Source organism: Poecile atricapillus, chromosome 2, assembly GCF_030490865.1.
Source record: "Poecile atricapillus isolate bPoeAtr1 chromosome 2, bPoeAtr1.hap1, whole genome shotgun sequence".
Classification (NCBI taxonomy): Eukaryota; Metazoa; Chordata; class Aves; order Passeriformes; family Paridae; genus Poecile; species Poecile atricapillus.
Genome location: NC_081250.1, coordinates 7,348,561 through 7,366,432, shown reverse-complemented (window position 1 = coordinate 7,366,432; position 17,872 = coordinate 7,348,561). Strand labels below are relative to the sequence as shown.

The 17,872-nt window shown below is 45.7% G+C and overlaps 1 protein-coding gene across 1 annotated transcript in view; it reads right to left on the bottom strand.

The window, feature by feature from the left end:
• DPP6 (dipeptidyl peptidase like 6) overlaps positions 1-15,019 on the bottom strand; it is a 404,285-nt gene extending 389,266 nt beyond the window's left edge. Inside the window, exon 1 of the mRNA XM_058833198.1 lies at positions 14,819-15,019. Within this exon, the coding sequence (XP_058689181.1) occupies positions 14,819-15,019 (201 nt within the window). The remainder of the gene's footprint in view (positions 1-14,818) is intronic.
• Positions 15,020-17,872: the final 2,853 nt, after the last annotated feature.

The window sequence follows — 17,872 nt, the reverse complement described above, 5'->3', positions numbered from 1 at the left end:
TGTTTCATTACTCAAAATTCCAACACGTTAAACCTGCTCTGAACCTGCACAGTGCAAGGAGCCATTGAACAGCACCAGGGGGGTTCCTACATGAAGTGAACCCTTGCTCTGCCTGTTTGTGAGTCACAGAGAAGCTTTATGAACTTGGGTGCTTACAGCTGGGCAGTTCTGCCACATGAGCAGCACTGCCCCTGTGGCTCACGGGTGATTTGTATTAAGAAAGGAAAGTACCCAGTAAGGCTGCTCAAACTCAGCTCAGTGTTCTCAATCATTTGAATGTACTGAGCTACTAAATTCTCTTCAGATACCAGAATCTACAACTCCCATAGTCTGAAGATAATGTTCATACGCTGTAGAGGTCCTATAACAGGAAACAAACTGTCTGATATTCTTCTGAGTTTCTCATCCACAGGCTTTACTTTGAAAACTGTCATTGTTATGGAGATAGGCAAAGCTGCAGTCTATGAAGGACTCTGGGACTCTGTAGAAACACTAAAGCCAAGCAAAGGAGAAAGGAACATACAATTCTACAACAATAAGAGAAAAAGAACTGCACTGAATTAAATTTTCCCACACAGAATATTTGCAGCGTAAATGTCTATAGATGCTGCTGCCCTCCTACTGACAGACCTCTTGACATCTTACTTCTGGAAATGGAAAAGTGTTTGGCCTACAGGGGAGGTAGCTGGAAATGCTCAGAGAGATATCACAGACATCTGACACAAGTTGTTTGAAATGCAGCAATCAAGTGACTCTCAAATAAATCTGACTGAACTATCTTAAAAATATATTCAAAGGACAGATTCATCCCTGTGTAACCCATTTTACTGTGATTCTTTTTTCTTTAAGCAGACACAGAGTCTAATAACCTTTACCTCTTCTGGAGATTCTTTGAAAAAATGTTTAGCCTGTATCAAAATTAAGCCCCTGTTACCAAGCTGGGGGCAGAGACCTCTTCAGCGGCTCATGCAAAATTTCAATAGATTTGGTTCCAAAAGTTGCCCTTATGTTTTCTCTGCTTCCAAGAGCAGAGATATAATCCAGAGATATAATCCAATAAAAGTAGGGTTTCTGAGATCTAGCCTGAAGCTAGATATAACTTTTATCTTCACCCGGTCCTTCTGGAAGACTATTTCAATACTTCAATGCTCAAAATCTTAAAAATCTTGTTACTTCCTGCCTAAAACAATTTATGACCAGATCAGAGCCATCAGTTCTTATTGCAGCAATATCTTTCATTTTAAAAAATTTTACTGTCTCCAGAGAAGGGCCCATTGACCTGAATAAATGAGAATCAGTGATTATTGAAGCTGACCAAGAAAAATGCTGGAAATGCCTCTGTCTGACAACGAAACTTTCTCCTAGATAAATATCCTGAGGATGGACACATTCTCCATTTCAGCTATTATCATCAAAAGAGAGAGACCAAGTCATAGAAATTTCTAATCTCCTGCTTTGATAAGAGATAAGACTTATTAAGCATAAAAAACCTCTTTGCCTTTTAGTAAGCACACAAGTTTACATTTGGAAACTCTGAAGATTATGTCACTGGGATGTAAAGAACATATTTTGGTGCTGTACCTTGCTGGACTGCTCTGAGCTCCAGAGGAAAAAAGGAGAAGTAAGCACTAGCTATGAGATACATTTTAAGTTTTCATCAGAAAGTTTAGCAATGTCAGTAGGCAAACTCTCAAAAACTTTGATTAAAAGCAGACACAAGATTTCTTCACCCAGTCTTAGAAATTCGGCATATCTAAACTGATGTTAAGAGGCTCAGCTTCCAAATATCTGTTTGCTCATTTACCCCTTAACTAGCCTCTGCTTCACTTTCATGGAAACAAATGGAATAGAAAAATAAACCAGTCACATTTTCTTGCTTGTTTGGAAAGGCACAGCCAGCCCATGTGAAAGGAGGGAGAGGGAGAGGGGAAAGGCAGTCCCCAGTGCCCAGCATGTATTTTACAATCAGTCGATAAATCATCCTTCTTCTGTTTGTAGAAATGCCTTGAGCAGAACAGAGTAGTCCTGAAATGGTTCATTACTTACAAACATCTGATGAAAGTGGATTCAGCTTTTGGTTTATGATCCAACATGCTGGAGGAAGATGAGTTTTCTAGATGAGATACAGGCTATACACACAAACCCAAAATGCTTCTTTCTGCTTTTCAGTGTTGTGCAAGGCGCTGGGTTAAAGAAAAACCCAGGAGTGGGCTGCTGCCAAAATGAGCCCCACAGTTATCACTTATCCCTTCTAGAGACATTGATCCTTGTACAATTCATCTTCACAGCGTTGTGGCAAATCTTTTATCATTTTTTCTTTAAGTTACTTCAAGTCTTACAGTTTATTAGTCTTCCCCTCAATTATCTCAGCAATCTGCCTTTCAAGCAGTGCTCACCAAACCTTTCTCAAAAGGCCCTGAAGCCTGCTGATAGAGTTGTCTCACAGAAGCCTTGCTAATAGTAAACGTTTGGAGTGCTTTTAATCATTTTATGAAGTTAGGAAATTCTCATCTATTAAACTGCAGCGGACCACAGAGAAATTTTATGGCTTGTCACCGATCGAGATCAGGTGAAAGGAATGCAGAACGGTGCTTTCAAATTAAATTACAGTTTTTCAGGTTGGACTGGCACAATCTGTCTTCAGCAAAAGAGGAGCCTTGTGTGGAACTTTTAGAGCAAATTCAATCATCCGATTCACACTGCTGCTCCCTACATTTTACACTGAGCTGCACAGTTAAAAAGCTGACTGTGGCATTCTCAGGCATCCTTCCAGCCCAATGGCCATGGGGTGCTATCTGCCAAAAGGCCATTTCCATAAGAGCTCCAGCTTAGTACACAGGGAGAGACAGTGAAGGAACACAGTTACAACTGGAGGGATTTCACATGCAGATGTACTGGGTGTGATTAAACTGGCTTTAACCGTGCTCTTCACCTTCTCTGCCCAGTGCCATGAGACACTTCTCTGTAGCTCATGCAAAAAGGAGAGAGCCACCACAGGGTTGTGCAGTTGTTATGAGCACCCTTGTGTCTGGGGGAGAAAGGAATTGTTCCCTCATGACCCAACAAGAGAGAAAAACAGAGAATTTCCTCTTTTTTTCTCTCTCCTCTAAGATCAAGTTTGCCATCGCCTGGGGAAGAACAACTTACTGATGAACGTATAACTTGCTATTGACTGAACTGTAAAAATGAAACAGAACAAAACAACAAAAGTAACCATTTTGGCCACGTTTATATGTGCTCTGAATGTACATCCTGTGAATGTGCTGTTACCTTTTCTGAACCTTCATGGGAAAAGAATTTCAACTCCCCCTGAATTGAAATGGTCACAGACAGTGAAGGTGCTCCTGCCCATGGGAAAAGACAATTTTTAAGATCCCTTGCAACCCAAACAATTCTGTGATTTCTATTATTCTCCTAGAGGCCTCTCCAAACATCAAACACACACTTCTATACAACCCTGTAATACAAACACAGTTAATTTAGGCTGAAAGTACACCAAAAAAAGAGAGAATGTATTCTGGTGTAAACTGAAATGTAAAGGGACAGAGTTTTTTAAGTGAAAAAATATACCTTGAATTTGTTATTCACATTTTGAACATATCTTAAGCATAATATTTTTTTTTTTCCTAAGACTGCAGGTGTAACACTACATAAGTAGTCACAAGTTAAATATTTATAGAATACCTTCTTGGAGACATTACAGAAGAGCAGAGGATGAGAACTATATGGCTTTGCTGTCAGATATTTTATAAAGATATTAAATATTTGCTAAATTTTAAAGAGAAAAAAATTATAAAAGTTATCATAGAACAAAAATACAGCAGAAATGGCTTTTAATCTCTTCCCTCTGGAGGCACAAGAACACTTCATGAGAGGTGGAATAAGAGTAGAAGGGACATTTCAGGAAAAAAAAATCAGACAAAAATGCCCAGTATTCCAGACTGCAAAGAACCTGCCTTCCTGTCAAGAACTAGCTGCTCGGTTAGGCTAAGTAGGAGGAAAGGGAGAATATGGAATATTCTGTCTCAGCGACAAAAAACACTTTTCCCTATAGCAAGGCAAAAAAATTTAGAAGCAAAATTCCGTATCTTCCAGTATCAGAGTTGGAATCCAGCTCTGTGCCTCATGGCTTTCCTCTTTCTTCTTTCTTTTCCTTGTCCTTTGTCTGTTTCTCATCCTCTTGTTTTTAATCTTGCTCCCAGAGTCTGCCTCATTCTTTCCCCCAGTGGCAAATTAAACTGAGGACAACTGATTGAAAATTCACACCCAGGCTCTTAATGAGTGTATCATGGCTGTGTCTCCTTTTGGGCAAAGGAAATCTCAGAAAGGTTTTAGCACACTAAAGCTGCCAGAACAGCCCAAACACCACACACACAGAAGGCAGAGAGTCTTTGAAAAAAGGAAAAAAAAGAAACTTTAAAGACAGCAACCACAAATGACTCCATTCACCCCATCTTCCTTTCCATATTTGCTTCCTTTTTTTTATCTCAGTGGCCTTTCCCACCTCCTGGGTACATGACTTTTAACCCAGACAACCCTTCCATCTATCAAAGGCCTGACATCCATGTTTATGCTTCCCCAGGACCAGTCTTGTCCCTTTACCACATTAGCTCACATTTCCATTTGTGACAACTCTTGGCATCTTTCCCCTCACCCAACCACTGCTTCCTTTTACACAACATGAAGCACTTTAGCAGCCAAAGCACAACAGTCTGATAACTGCTCACCCAGTATCATGTATCTTCTTATTATCTGCTACATTATCCTTATCTAATTGCATGCACTTTGGCTCAATCTGACATTTTCAAAACTACAGATGCTTATTAGCTTTTCTTAGCTAAAAGAAAAAATGTGCATTATAGTGATTATCAGTTCCTGGCACTGCCTGTGAAACATTGTAATGAGAGGGACCTTTAGCCCACCATAAACAAGCACAATCAGGGCCTGTTTTGGTTATTAACAATGCTCCTACAAATGTTGCCACTGTCAGAATTAATGATGGCACTACTAATTATTAATAATCTCATGTTTCTGTCTATGGGTTCTTTTTAGCCCCAAGCTTTAGGCCAAAACCAAAAATTATTTAATTCTGCGCCACCACAAGGAAGCCACAAATGAAGTCACGGCCTTGATTCCTTTATGGTGCCCAACAGATGCAGTTCCTGCCTCACAGGGGTAAATAACTGGCTGAAGGTCATGCAGCAGGTCAGTGGCAAACCCAGGAGCTCCAAGACTTCCTGAACTGTTATTCCAAAGCTCCACCACTGACCCATGCCCCCCAAACAGAAGATATCTCAATGTGCCCAGAAATCAGAGAGAATTACTCCTTTAAGAAGCCAGTTTCGATCTCACCATCGTCAAACACAGGGAGTATAAACAAAGGAACTACAATAGATGGGGTTACTGTGATCCTAAACCTTGGCTATGTCAGTTTTAATTAATTACTCTTGTTTGCAATGACTCACTGTATGTGTTCTGACAAGTGTTTGTGCTGCAGTTCATAACAGAACAAAGAAGCTGCTTCAACAGCACACACTTTATCAGAGATACCATTGTGAAGCACTATAATAATAGTGTTTTCTCCATGTGTCTCCTCTTCTATCTGGGATTACACAAAAAAAAAAATAAAAAAGAGAAAGAAAAGAAAAAAATGAAAAAGAAGTTAATTCAGAGCAGGCAGAGGGACTGTATCAATAAAGTGCTTAGATTCAATATGCCTAGCAGTAAGAGTAGTAGAAGTGGAAATCTTTGGTTCACTATAAAGCATTTATGTGTCTATGGCAACATGGTTGTTGATTTCTACAGCTTCCCTGAGAACAAAGTAATCGAAGTTAGGTGTTTTAAATATTGCTTTTCTTTTCTAGCACCTAGATGAAATGGAAAAGCAAAATCAAAACCAAATCATATTTAATACAGGTTATACAGAAACATGAGGAAAGATTTAGCAATAAATTACAAACAAATAAAGATGGGATTCTACAGTCACATGAAACATAATCCCGCAAGCAATCTGTGCAAATCTCAGATCTGTGTATGCAATAAACTTATCTTGGGACAATCAGTCTCTTATGCAAGAGGTCAAACACTATTTAAAGCAGATCCAAACATCCCTTTTGCTCTCTGCAAGTCTGCTTGTACTTTCCCCTGAAACACAAGATAACCCCACCTGCCCATCCTGAGAGGAGGGCAGGGACACAGGCAGGAGCTGAACTATGCAGTGCCAGAGGGAATATTGCTGGGAAGTGGCTGGAGTGGAGCCAACTGGGTTTTGCTGGGATATCCATCCATAGGCACCAGGGCAGGGAGATAAGGTTGCCAGCAGCCACCTGTGTTAGACAGGGAGGAAGAACTGACTCATGGCTTCCCAGCAGTGCAAAAAACCACAGAATTCTTCTCCCATGAGGAAGGGCTGAGGGATGAGAGAGAGGCAGAGGTGAGCTGTGCTTGCTGCCTCTATGGTTTATAGGGGATTCAGAAGTCTTGGGAGCAAATGGGAAGAGCCCTCCACCACAGAGCCACTGCCAGTACCACCCCACCAGCCAGCAGCAGCAGCTGCCTTTTCTATGACCCTGGTACAAGCATAAGTGTCTGTTTTGATACTGTTAGCAGGTCATACTTTTTCTTTTGCCAAAGGCTGGCCTTATAAATAAAAGTCTTTTTTAGTCCCCCTTAGCCAGAGGCACTGCAGGACACTTGAATTCATCTTCAGAGACACAAACTGTACAGAATGGGCTCTGCAAACCATTGCTTATACCCTTGAGAAGGGACAACAGGCAGCAACAAGCCTCCTGCTGCTGCTGGACTTCTCCCTCTGCCCCTGCCAGAGCAGGAGGAAGCAGCAGCCACAGGGATCCTGTGTAAACCTCCTGCAGGTTCTGCTCACCACGTGTCTTCAGATCTTAGAGACTGCAGCAACATCTGTAATTGCTGTAATCTGCATGGGTTTCATTTCTCCTCTGGCCATAATACCATGGCTACGTTCTTTTATAGAGAGTTTGAGCTTATTTTAATGGAAAATAAGGAACACGAACATGCTTTTGTCATAAACACTTTAAAATTAATGACTGTGGTATAACTGGAGTTGAGGTTACCAGGCATTTCCCACTGCTGCATTTCCATTTCATGAAGCTCTGTACATCCAAGAGAGAAAGCCTGGGGAGAAATTTGCATTTGCTTTTGAGGTCTGCCTAGACTGAAATCTGCTTGAAATGCTGGAACAGATGCTATTGACAAATACAAAAAAGAAATATAAAAAGCCCCAAACCACCCCCTCCCTGAAACATTATAACGAAAGCATTAAGATACTCCTGTCCTTCCTTTTGGATGCTTTAAATCTCCTTTTGCTCAAAGCAAACTCCAAACCCTTGAAGAGCTAGAGGGATCAGATATTTGAAATGTCACAGGAAAACTGTCAGAAATTAGTGCTAGATACAGCAAAGACTTAAATGTGCCAGACTTTACAATTAGTTTTACACCTGTAAGAATATCTGTGGTGATAACTGGAACAATTTTTAGTCTTAAAGCCCCTGGGGCCCAGAAGCAGAAGTTGCAATAGCTCACAAGGCTGAGCCACAGCAGCCCATTGCTGCCACAGAGCTGAGAGGAACTGTCCATATGCTACCTCAACCTCCAATTTCTCATTTGCAAAGTAAACATAATAATAAGTGCAGGTTTTAAAGGCACAGAGACTACAGCTCCTGAATGAATCTATGTGATAGCTGAGCTCTAATAACAAGCATCTTGTTTAGAGTAAAATAATTTACACTTCGTAAGTGATAAACAATTAAAAAACATACCCAGTTTTCCTCAGCAGAGTCACAAAATTGGCCTTTTTCAAATGACCTCACACATATCAGTACCTCTGTGTAAACTTAAATGTTTGCAGAGTGAATGAGCAGCAGACCCCTCTCTACCTCTCCCCCTGCTTCCATATTGCAAGTTCCCCGAGGAACTTAAAAACTGCATTAATCTTTGCTGTAATCTTTGGGAAGATTTTCAAGTGCTATTTTAACAAAATAAACTATGAAATATCTTTAAATTAAAGCACTTAAAAATAATTAAAGTAATTAATTAAAGTTCTGGTTGCATGTGGAAAATTTAGGTTCCCAACCACTCTACAGGTGGAAATGTTGTGAAGGATTTCTCTTTCCACTACAGAGAAACCACGGCCCATTTCCCCCTTCAGAACACTTTTCTGGATTCTACCACCACGCTCTTCATCTGCTCCTTTCTGCACTGCTCTGAGCAGAACACTGCAAAACATCCATGAGCCCAATGCTCATTCCAACTCTCTTTTATAGTTATATACTGGCAGTAAAGATTATGGCACAGTGATCTATTCCTATAGAGGAATGCATACACTCAAAATGTGCTTTAACTCAGTTAACTCACCCACACTGAATCTCACCAGTACCAAACACCCACAATTTAATGAATACACAATATTTTCAAAGGTGTATACATCAGTAAAAAAAAAAAAAAACGGATCCAAAATAAGTATTTGTGCATCTAACTAGGAAATATATTACAGTATGTATTTTTGTGTTTGACCACAAATCTTTTGAAATACCTTGAAACTACAAACATAAATTATCGGGGTGTACTTTTGAAAAGATGCACTGTATCACAACCCACTATGAGCGAAAGAGGCTTTTGAGAAAACAATGGCTTTTTCTTTTGCTTTCCTCTGGGAGAAAAAACATTTCCTTAGAAGGGAGGTTTGTTTCTTCCCTCCTTCCTCCATGTCTGAATAAGGGGCCACTAAAAACTATTGTTGAACCATTTCTTATGAGCTTTGAAAACAAATATTTCTCCCTGAAGGTGAAAAAACCTGCCACCAGTTCCATCAGACCTAGAGAAAGCAGTAGGGAATTGAAGGGCCCCCAGGTGTAGGTGTGAGTTGTAAACAAGTGTGTGCTTGATGCTTTCCTGGAGAAGCAAGGAAAAGCATAGGAGCAGTGTGATCACGACACGCTGCCACCCCTTGGTCACGGGATGAAAACACTCGCTCCTCACGGCAGCGTGCTGGGAATCATCCTGCACATCAGGCAAAAATACCAGGGAAATCCACGTGCACGTAATGAACTGTAACGGGAGATTCTGCTGCACCAGCACAAGCATAAATGTATTAGCCCAAAGTAATGTAAAGCTTTTTATTTCAAGGGACAGAATCTGCTGACTCCCAAAGAGCATTTTCCAAGCTGTGATACACACCCTAAGGACTGCCTTCAGTCTGGCCTTTCCTGAAACAAAAATATACAAATGGGTGGAAAACAGCACATACTCACAGATTTTCTTTTCCACACCTCCAATGTCTTTAAAAGCCCCTTGGAAACCAACTTGAGCTGCTCCAAGCCTGGGCTCAGTCTCTGCTTTCTGCACTCGAGCTCCCAGCTCAGAAAGAGAAACAACATGAGCTGAGTACTCTACGTGAGGTATCCCAACCTATGGCAGAGCTCACTACTACCAGAGACATGATTCAGCCTCTTCACACGGTTATTCCTGAATACTTAAAAATACATTTTCTCTGGAAGATTTTTTAGTGTGTGCATCATCACCATGGTTAGTGAAGACTGCAGAAACAGAGGCGGATTTTAAACTGGCAGCAAATACCATAAGTTTGTTTAATTATAGATATAGCCATAAAGCAAAATATAAAAAGTGTATCATCTGCAGATCAGTGTCCAGTATTCAGTCATCACAAAGTATACAAAGAGCTTCTGTGCAAATATAACCCATGATTTTAATAAGGTTTATAACTATTCCTTTTGAAGGAAGTAAGCTGCAATTTTTATTTGTTTCAAAAGGTGATTTTACAGAATGACAATGGGGCCTAACTATTTCCATGGAAATAACCAGTCCCCCTTGCTGCATCTTAATGGCTGGAGGGTAACTGAGTTCAGCATCCAAGAACTCACCAAGAAGAGGCAGAACAGGAGATTCTTACAGACTTAAACAGTTGGTATTGCCCATACACACAGCAGTACAGAACTATAGATAGACTTCTGGTTACAATTCAACTTGTTAGAGCTTACAACAAAGTTTAAATTAGTTTTTGCTGGTTTCTGCAGTCCCACAAAACCCCGTATGCTAACAACTCATTCATCTCTTTTGGAGAAAAACACCCCACATTTGAAATGCGTCTTGCCTGCAGCTCAAGCCTCAACATTTCTGAGGGTTCTGTCCTTGACACACATCTCTAGGAGGCAATATCTCTTCCCATTAGACAAATAATGAACTGAAAATTAACACTTTCAATTACATGCAACAGCAAGTCTGACGTACCAAATTACTTTTTTTTTACACTGATGGCTTTGATTCTCACTTTCTCAGACTCTGCTAACATAAGATATTTGATTTGCTAAATCCTTAATTTATCCAAGCACAAAACAGTTTTACTGAGGCATCTCAAAACAATCTTTATTTCTATGAAAAACTTCTCAAAAGTTAAATAAGTCTGAATAATCAATTGCAGAACTAATGAAGTATAATATATAGCCAAATGTAGTTTTAAGCAAATGCAGAGAAGAAAGAAATATTCAGAATTCAATTCTTGAAAGAATATTCAGAGGAATGAAAGCTTTTATACTTTGGGACTGGCTTTTTTATATGCTTGTCTCCTATTAAAGCCAGTAAGAGTTTTGGCCAAGTAATGAACCTGTAAGAATGCAGCATGTGGCATTTTATATAAAAAATGTTATGATGCTTCACTGGAGGATTCAATATTTTTAACAGATAACTTATCATACAAAATTAACTTTAAAAAGTACTTCTGTGATCATTGTTTTACAGTCAGTGCCTTATAGAATGGATCAATATTCCACGTTACAGGAAAGCGTTGAATTTTTTATGCACCTGATTAATGCATTGTTATCATCCCAGTAATTAAAAGGAGCAGCATTACACACAATCAGCATGATACATCTTACTCAGCACCTCCTGGCAGTTGCCTGCAAAAATTAAACTCATTAATCACTGTGATGCCAAGAAAGAAGCCTGGAAAAGATGAAGAAGCTCTATTTTATGGGAAAAAAGTTCTCAAGTCAACATGCAGGAGAAAATCCCTTCCACTGTACAATATGCAAATCATTTATCTCATCAGTGTAAAAGGTAAACCAATCAAAATTACCATTTAAAAGGGAACCTCATCAATTTAAAAAAGAGAATTATGCTTACAAAAATTGTTCATAACCTGCTATACCAACACACTGAACTGAACAAAAAGTTCTCACGGATGTTTCCTCATCTAAATAAATGGAGTGAAAAGCTAACAAGGTATATACCTATAACAAGGTAAATATGTCATCTGAATTTTATTTAGAGCTGTTGCAATAACTTTAATATCATCAATGCCACAGAGCCAACCAGGAAATGCTTTTCTGGGGTCATTTATACAGATCCTAGTTTCCTTATTATCCCTCCCATAAATAACATGATTGTCTCATCAGAAGAACAATTAACATGAAAAATTTGCAGGACTTTATCCAGCTTTTGTTCAGTAGTTAGGTTTACTGTATATATGTTTTCTCATACACCTGCCATGAGTTGAATCATAGTAAAAACTATTTAAAATTCTAAAGAATGCTGTGATCTCTACTTTGCTATATTTTTATGTTACTAAAACAATGTTCTCAAGTGTGTCTCGATATCTGTAAGTCAGCAGTTGCCATATAAAATCATTATTGATTTTGATTTGAATTTTATTAGGGAGTTACTGCCTCCTCTTTAACTCCATATAGGTTTCAAGTATTATTTTTCCACCATTAGTATTTCTAGTGGACAGAATCCTTACTTTCAATACTGTGACCTTCAAAGGCAAGATCCTGTCTTTCCCTCTGTTTTGTTCTGCATTGAGGTCTGTGCTGGTGCTTCAAAAATACTGAATGCAGCACACGTATTTCAATAGGAAAAGTCATCATCAGTAACCCATAAAATACACTCAGTTCTCTCCCTATTATTAATCACATGACAAAGTTAGGAACAGAACAGTCTCATTCTCAGGTTTGTTTTGATATTTCCAAGTGTGGAAAGGGAGAAAACCCTTTGGTTTTTTATGTTTAAGTTCTGGGTTTTCCTCCTACATTGATGTTAAAAGATGAAAGACAACATGAACGTCCCACTTGTGCAAAACAGAAAACAGAAGTCTGGTCTTAGGAAAAGAGTTTCCAATGCTGTCTCCTTAAGCCCTTGCCCGTGTTGAGCAATAGCACGTACTGCTGGCACCCTGCACAAACAGACCACTCTCCTTGTATTCCTTCCATGGTCTTTGCAAGCTCTCTGCCTCACTTTTCCCCTTTCCTCGAGGGTCTCATGCCCAGGCCTGCATGTGCTTGTCCTGAGTGAGCCTGACTGCTGCCACTCTGTCTCTGCTCACCTCGCCACAGACAGGGGCGAGAGGTCACTGTCAGCTCGCCTCGGCACAGGTCCTGGCAGTGTTTGGGAGAGCAAACATTGCCTCTGCTTGGGTCTGGAGGGGTTCGGCACCTCGGACAGCTCCCCAGACCCGGGACAGGGGTGCGGCACCTCGGACAGCTCCCCTGACCCGGGACAGGGGTCCCCCTGACCCGGGACAGGGGTTCGGCACCTCGGACAGCTCCCCTGACCCGGGACAGGGGTTCGGCACCTCGGACAGCTCCCCCTGACTCGGGACAGGGGTTCGGCACCTCGGACAGCTCCCCGTGTCCCGCTCCGCTCCGGTTCAGCACCGCGGACACCTCCAGCCGTCCCGCCCCCTCCTGCCGGCGCCTGGCCCCTCGGGCCGGACCCCCGCTCCCTGAACACACGATTTAAAGTCCATTTCCACTGGCTTGTTATGACTTCATCCTCCCGACCCGAAGGACCCTCTGGCGGACACCACCAGCGCAGGTTTCCCAGTCTCTGCTGGAAGGGAGCACCTGTGAACTGCCGACCCAGGCCAGGGGACTTTCTCAGACAGGTTGCCCCCTTTAAAAACAATTCACACTAAGTGTCCACGTGAGTTTAGAAGTCACCCCAAATCCCACAGTTTTTTGCTTTTCAGTGCAGAAGACACTAGGCAGGCACAGACAGCAGTGCCCAGCAGTACTCTTCATCCACACAGCTCGGGAAGTGGGGAGGAGGGGTGGGAAGAAAAGCGAGTAAAACTTTCCTTTTAGAAGTTAAAGGATATTTTCATTAATATTATTTTGGAGCCTGTCAGCAGAAATCACTCGCACATGCTAAGCTGCAGGCTTTCCTCTGCTTCCGGACTCAGCGCTTCTGGTGACCAGAGAAGCGGCTCCAGACATCTGCTGTCTCCAAACCCAGGAAAGCGAAATTAAAACAATGAGGAAAATGTGCCTGAGCCCAGCCCTGGAGGTGGCACTCCGCTGGCTAGCAGCGACACCTAGAGCCCAGCACACCGCCGGGAAGGGCTCCCTGTCCCCAGCCACACCGGAGAGAGTCACGGGTGGGTGCCCAGGAAAGGGGCCCGGTGTCCTCCTGCAGCTGGCCAGGGCCAAGGAGCAGCAGTGCCAAGATCGCTGCTGGTGAGCAGGTCACCGGCAAGAGTCAATTCAGATCCCTGTCACTGCTGTCCCCCGGGGCTGTCAGCGTTCAGTCACCTCGGGGAGAGGTTTAGGTCGATTGGCCCCATCGCTGACTGAAGTGCACTTGCTCTGTGGACCACTAATGGTCTTTACGAAGGGACGGGAGAGTGGACAGGGATTTAAAAGATAATCCGAGGACTGCATCCACAACTCTCTCCTCTGAGAGAAGCAACCCCGCTGTTGTGGCTTGAAGCTGTGCCTTGCTTGGGAAGGCTCCCAGAACCAAAGCTAAACCCTGCTGCAAAGCTAACGCGTCCCACTCGGGCAAGAAGTATTTTTAACAGACACAAACAGTATTCCCAACTGCAGCCATTTGCTTCCCCTTGTGTGTGCTTCCACAGAGGCAAAACACGCTCAAATCCCTCTGCAAAACCTAACACCAGCCAGCGATGCGGAGCCACATGTTTTGGTTTATCACTGGCCCTTGTTCCCTCAGTCTTCCTGCTTTTCAAATCCCCCGTCTCCCTCCTCGCCACCCCGAAAGAACCGGGGGCAATCGACCCAGACTAGTTTAACTCCATCGGACACAGCAGGCAGCCAGCGGCCTGGATTAGTCACTCGTTACTAAGGCGATATGCAGATGCACCCTTTGAAGTCGCTGCTCTCGAAGCAGCGCGGAGCGGAAGGTGCGCGGCCGAAGTTTGCGGCTTCCCCGCGGGGGCTCGCCCGGAGGCAGCGGGGAGGGGGGACAGAGACACCCAGAAACGGCTGCTCAGGGGTTAAAAAGTTTCCCTGCTGCCAGGTTAGGGGGAGACTGACAGGAAAGCGAGGAGAGAGGGACAAGGTGAAGACTTCTGCCCCGGGAGAGTGTTAACGGGTAAAAGACGGAATAAAAATAAAATAAAAAATTAAAAATATATATAAAAAAAAATAAAAGGGAGATGGGGAGCTTTGTCACGTAGCTTGGGGACAGCCGGACGGAGCTGGCACTTGGCGTTTGCTGAGGTGCTGACCCCGCGCCCCCCAGCCCCGCTCCACGGGAGCGAGAGCAGCGGAAGGAGCTCGGCAGCGGGGAGAGCTGCGGGGGCGGGCGAGCCCTGGCTCCCCTCGACTCCCAGCGGGCTCCGTCCCGTACCATCCCCGGCACTTCAGGGGAAGGAGAGGAGCGCAAAGACCCGCCAGGAAGAGCGGATAAACCGCAAGAAACCGCTGCCAGCTTAGAGGGGCACACAGCCATCCCGCAGGACAGGGGGCGGGGAGGGGGGGGCACCCAAAACCCAACCCAACCCCACGCGAACGACACCGGCGCTTACATCCTCCTCCTCGCAGTCACTTCGCGACTGGTACTGGAAGCGGGGCCGGCTGCCTTCCTGTTGCAATGGACGCGGGGTCTTGCCGGCAGCGCCGTCCTCCTCGCTGCTCTGGGCGCCCAGGAGGTGACTCGCTTCGGGGGGAACGGGGAACGAGCGGGAGGTGTTGATCTTCCCGCTGAACCGCTGGTACAGTGAAGCCATGAAGTCAGTCCGCGGGAAACGAGCGAGAGGGAGGGAAAGAGAGAGCCGCTTCTTTTTTTTCTTCCCCTCCTCTCTTCTTTTTTAGCTACAGCATGCTACACGCGGGTGAGGATCAGTCCCACATCAGTGGGAGGGAGAGCGAGGAGGATCCTGCTCCCCGGTCCTCTGCACCGGCACCCGGAGAGAAGCCGGGGGATTCAAGAGAGCAGAAACGGGGGAGTGATGAGAGGAAGAAGACAGAAGATAGATAAATAAATAATAAAACGCAATCGAGCCGTAACACCACAGGCCCCGGGAACGCTGCACCATCCAGTGTTGGGAAGGGAAAAAAAAATAGAAGAGGAAAAAAAAGAACCAAAACACTCCACGAAGACGTACCCCCGATAATGGCGCCTGAGTGGATCAGCATTAAATGTGCTTTGGGGGTGTGCGTGTGTGTTTGCAAAAGCAGGGGAAAAAAAAAAAAAAAAAAAAAAAAAGGAAGGGGGGCTGGCTCAATCGCTGGCTGTCAGCGGCTCCCCAGGCAGAGGTGGCGGAGCAGTCGCCTCCGAGGTCGCATACCAACAGTGTGCACAAGCGACAGGCAGAGTGACAGAGTGTGTGAGACGGAGTGGAAGAGGCTGGGAAGCCTCATTCAAAGCACGTTGCTCTTCGTGGGAAGGAGGGCCCTTCTACGATCATCTCCTTTTCGGTACCTTCTGGGGCTTTTTCCTGCCTATTTTTTTTTTATTTTTTCCCGGGGAAACAACTGAAAAAAAAAAAAAAAAAAAGAAAAAAAAAAGAAAGAAAAAAAAAAAAAGACAACAGACACCTGATCGCCAGCCGAGAGAGAGAAAAAGAGGTGGGGAGGGGGAAGGCGAGGCTGGGAGGCGGGACCGGCAGCTGGAGGGGCTTCGGGCGGCCGCTGTGCGCGGAGTGGCTCGGCCGAGGAAGGGGCGAGGGGAGGGAAGGCGAAGCCTCCCCACTGCCCTGCCCTGCCCCAGCGGGCACGGCTCAGCCCGGCCAGCGGGCACTGCCCCGTCCCCGTCCCCTCCGCCCGTCTTCCTTTCCCCCACGGCCGGGAGAGGAGGGAGAAGAGGGGGGTTGCGGGTTTTTTGGAGGTGGTCGTTGTCGTCGCTTTTTAAAATAATCCGGTAAATCGCGTCTCTTACTATTTTTGTATTAATTCAGTTTTGCTGCATTAAAACGTGCTTCAGCGCCCCTCAGTGGAAATCCGCCCAAAGCTGCTCCCGGTGGCTCCGGCTGGGGAAAAACAACTGCGATCCCGGCGCCGGGGATGGATCCGGGGCTGGGCTGGGCTGGGCTGGGCTGGGCTGGCCAGGGGCAAGGGCAGGGGCTGGGGCTGGGGCTGGGGCAGGGGTTGGGCTGGGGTCGGGTCGGGGTCGGGGTCGGATCCGGGGCCGGGACGCGCCGGGAACCTCCGGTACGGCCTTTGCTCGGGGCCGCCGGGAACTGCGGCCGCCGCTCCGCGCTCGGACCGGGACACCGGGCACTGCTCGGGCCAGGGACACCGGGCACTGCTCGGGCCAGGGACACCGGGCACTGCTCGGGCCGGGGACACCGGGCACTGCTCCTGTCGGGACACCGGGCACTGCTCCTGTGGGGACACCGGGCACTGCTCCTGTGGGGACACCGGGCACTGCTCGGGCCGGGGACACCGGGCACTGCTCCTGTCGGGACACCGGGCACTGCTCGGGCTGGGGACACCGGGCACTGCTCGGGCTGGGGACACTGGGCACTGCTCCTCTCGGGACACCGGGCACTGCTCGGGCTGGGGACACCGGGCACTGCTCCTCTCGGGACACCGGGCACTGCTCGGGCCGGGACACCGGGCACTGCTCGGTCTGGGGACACCGGGCACTGCTCGGGCCGGGACACCGGGCACTGCTCGGTCTGGGGACACCGGGCACTGCTCGGGCTGGGGACACCGGGCACTGCTCGGTCTGGGGACACCGGGCACTGCTCCTGTCAGGACACCGGGCACTGCTCGGGCCGGGGACACCGGGCACTGCTCGGGCTGGGGACACCGGGCACTGCTCCTGTCGGGACACCGGGCACTGCTCCTCTCGGGACACCGGGCACTGCTCGGGCTGGGGACACCGGGCACTGCTCCTGTCGGGACACCGGGCACTGCTCGGTCTGGGGACACCGGGCACTGCTCGGGCTGGGACACCGGGCACTGCTCGGGCTGGGGACACCGGGCACTGCTCGGGCTGGGGACACCGGGCACTGCCCGGGTCGGCACCGCGGAGCTGCCAGCGGGGTCCTGCCCAGCCAGCCCAGCACGGCTCCTCGGGACAGAGTGTGACAATTCCTGTTGCTCCAGCACCAGGCACCAGGGTTTCCATAGCAACAGATGCTTAGGTTTAAAGGAAAGTGGCAGAGTTGCTGTCCCCTTTTGTGCTCTCCAACACCCTCCCCGCTGACCTTTAAATTTACTAGAGATATTGGGGTCACAACACACAATGCATAAATCAGTGTTTCCCCATCCCCATTAAGAGACTTGCTGCTGGATAGCTTACAAATTTCAGTATAATTAAACTAGTGAATTTTATGGGCTAAAATTCTGTTTCTAAACACTGTTCTTGCTTAAAGTTTTAGCTGTTAATATAATATCATCTCTGACATATGTAATTTCACCACTCTTAAAAAAACTCCACTTCAACAGATCATGTATACAATATTCTCAAGTGCAACGATTCCCCCATCCATGATTTCAATAACTGCCTGATCAAAAATCTCTTTGCGTCTGAATAGTTTCATCCACTCCTTTTTATTCGTGTCTTCAAAGTCAGGCATGAAAAGTCCTAACATTTAGATGAAAAGGGAACCTTATCTCATCAAGAGAGAAAA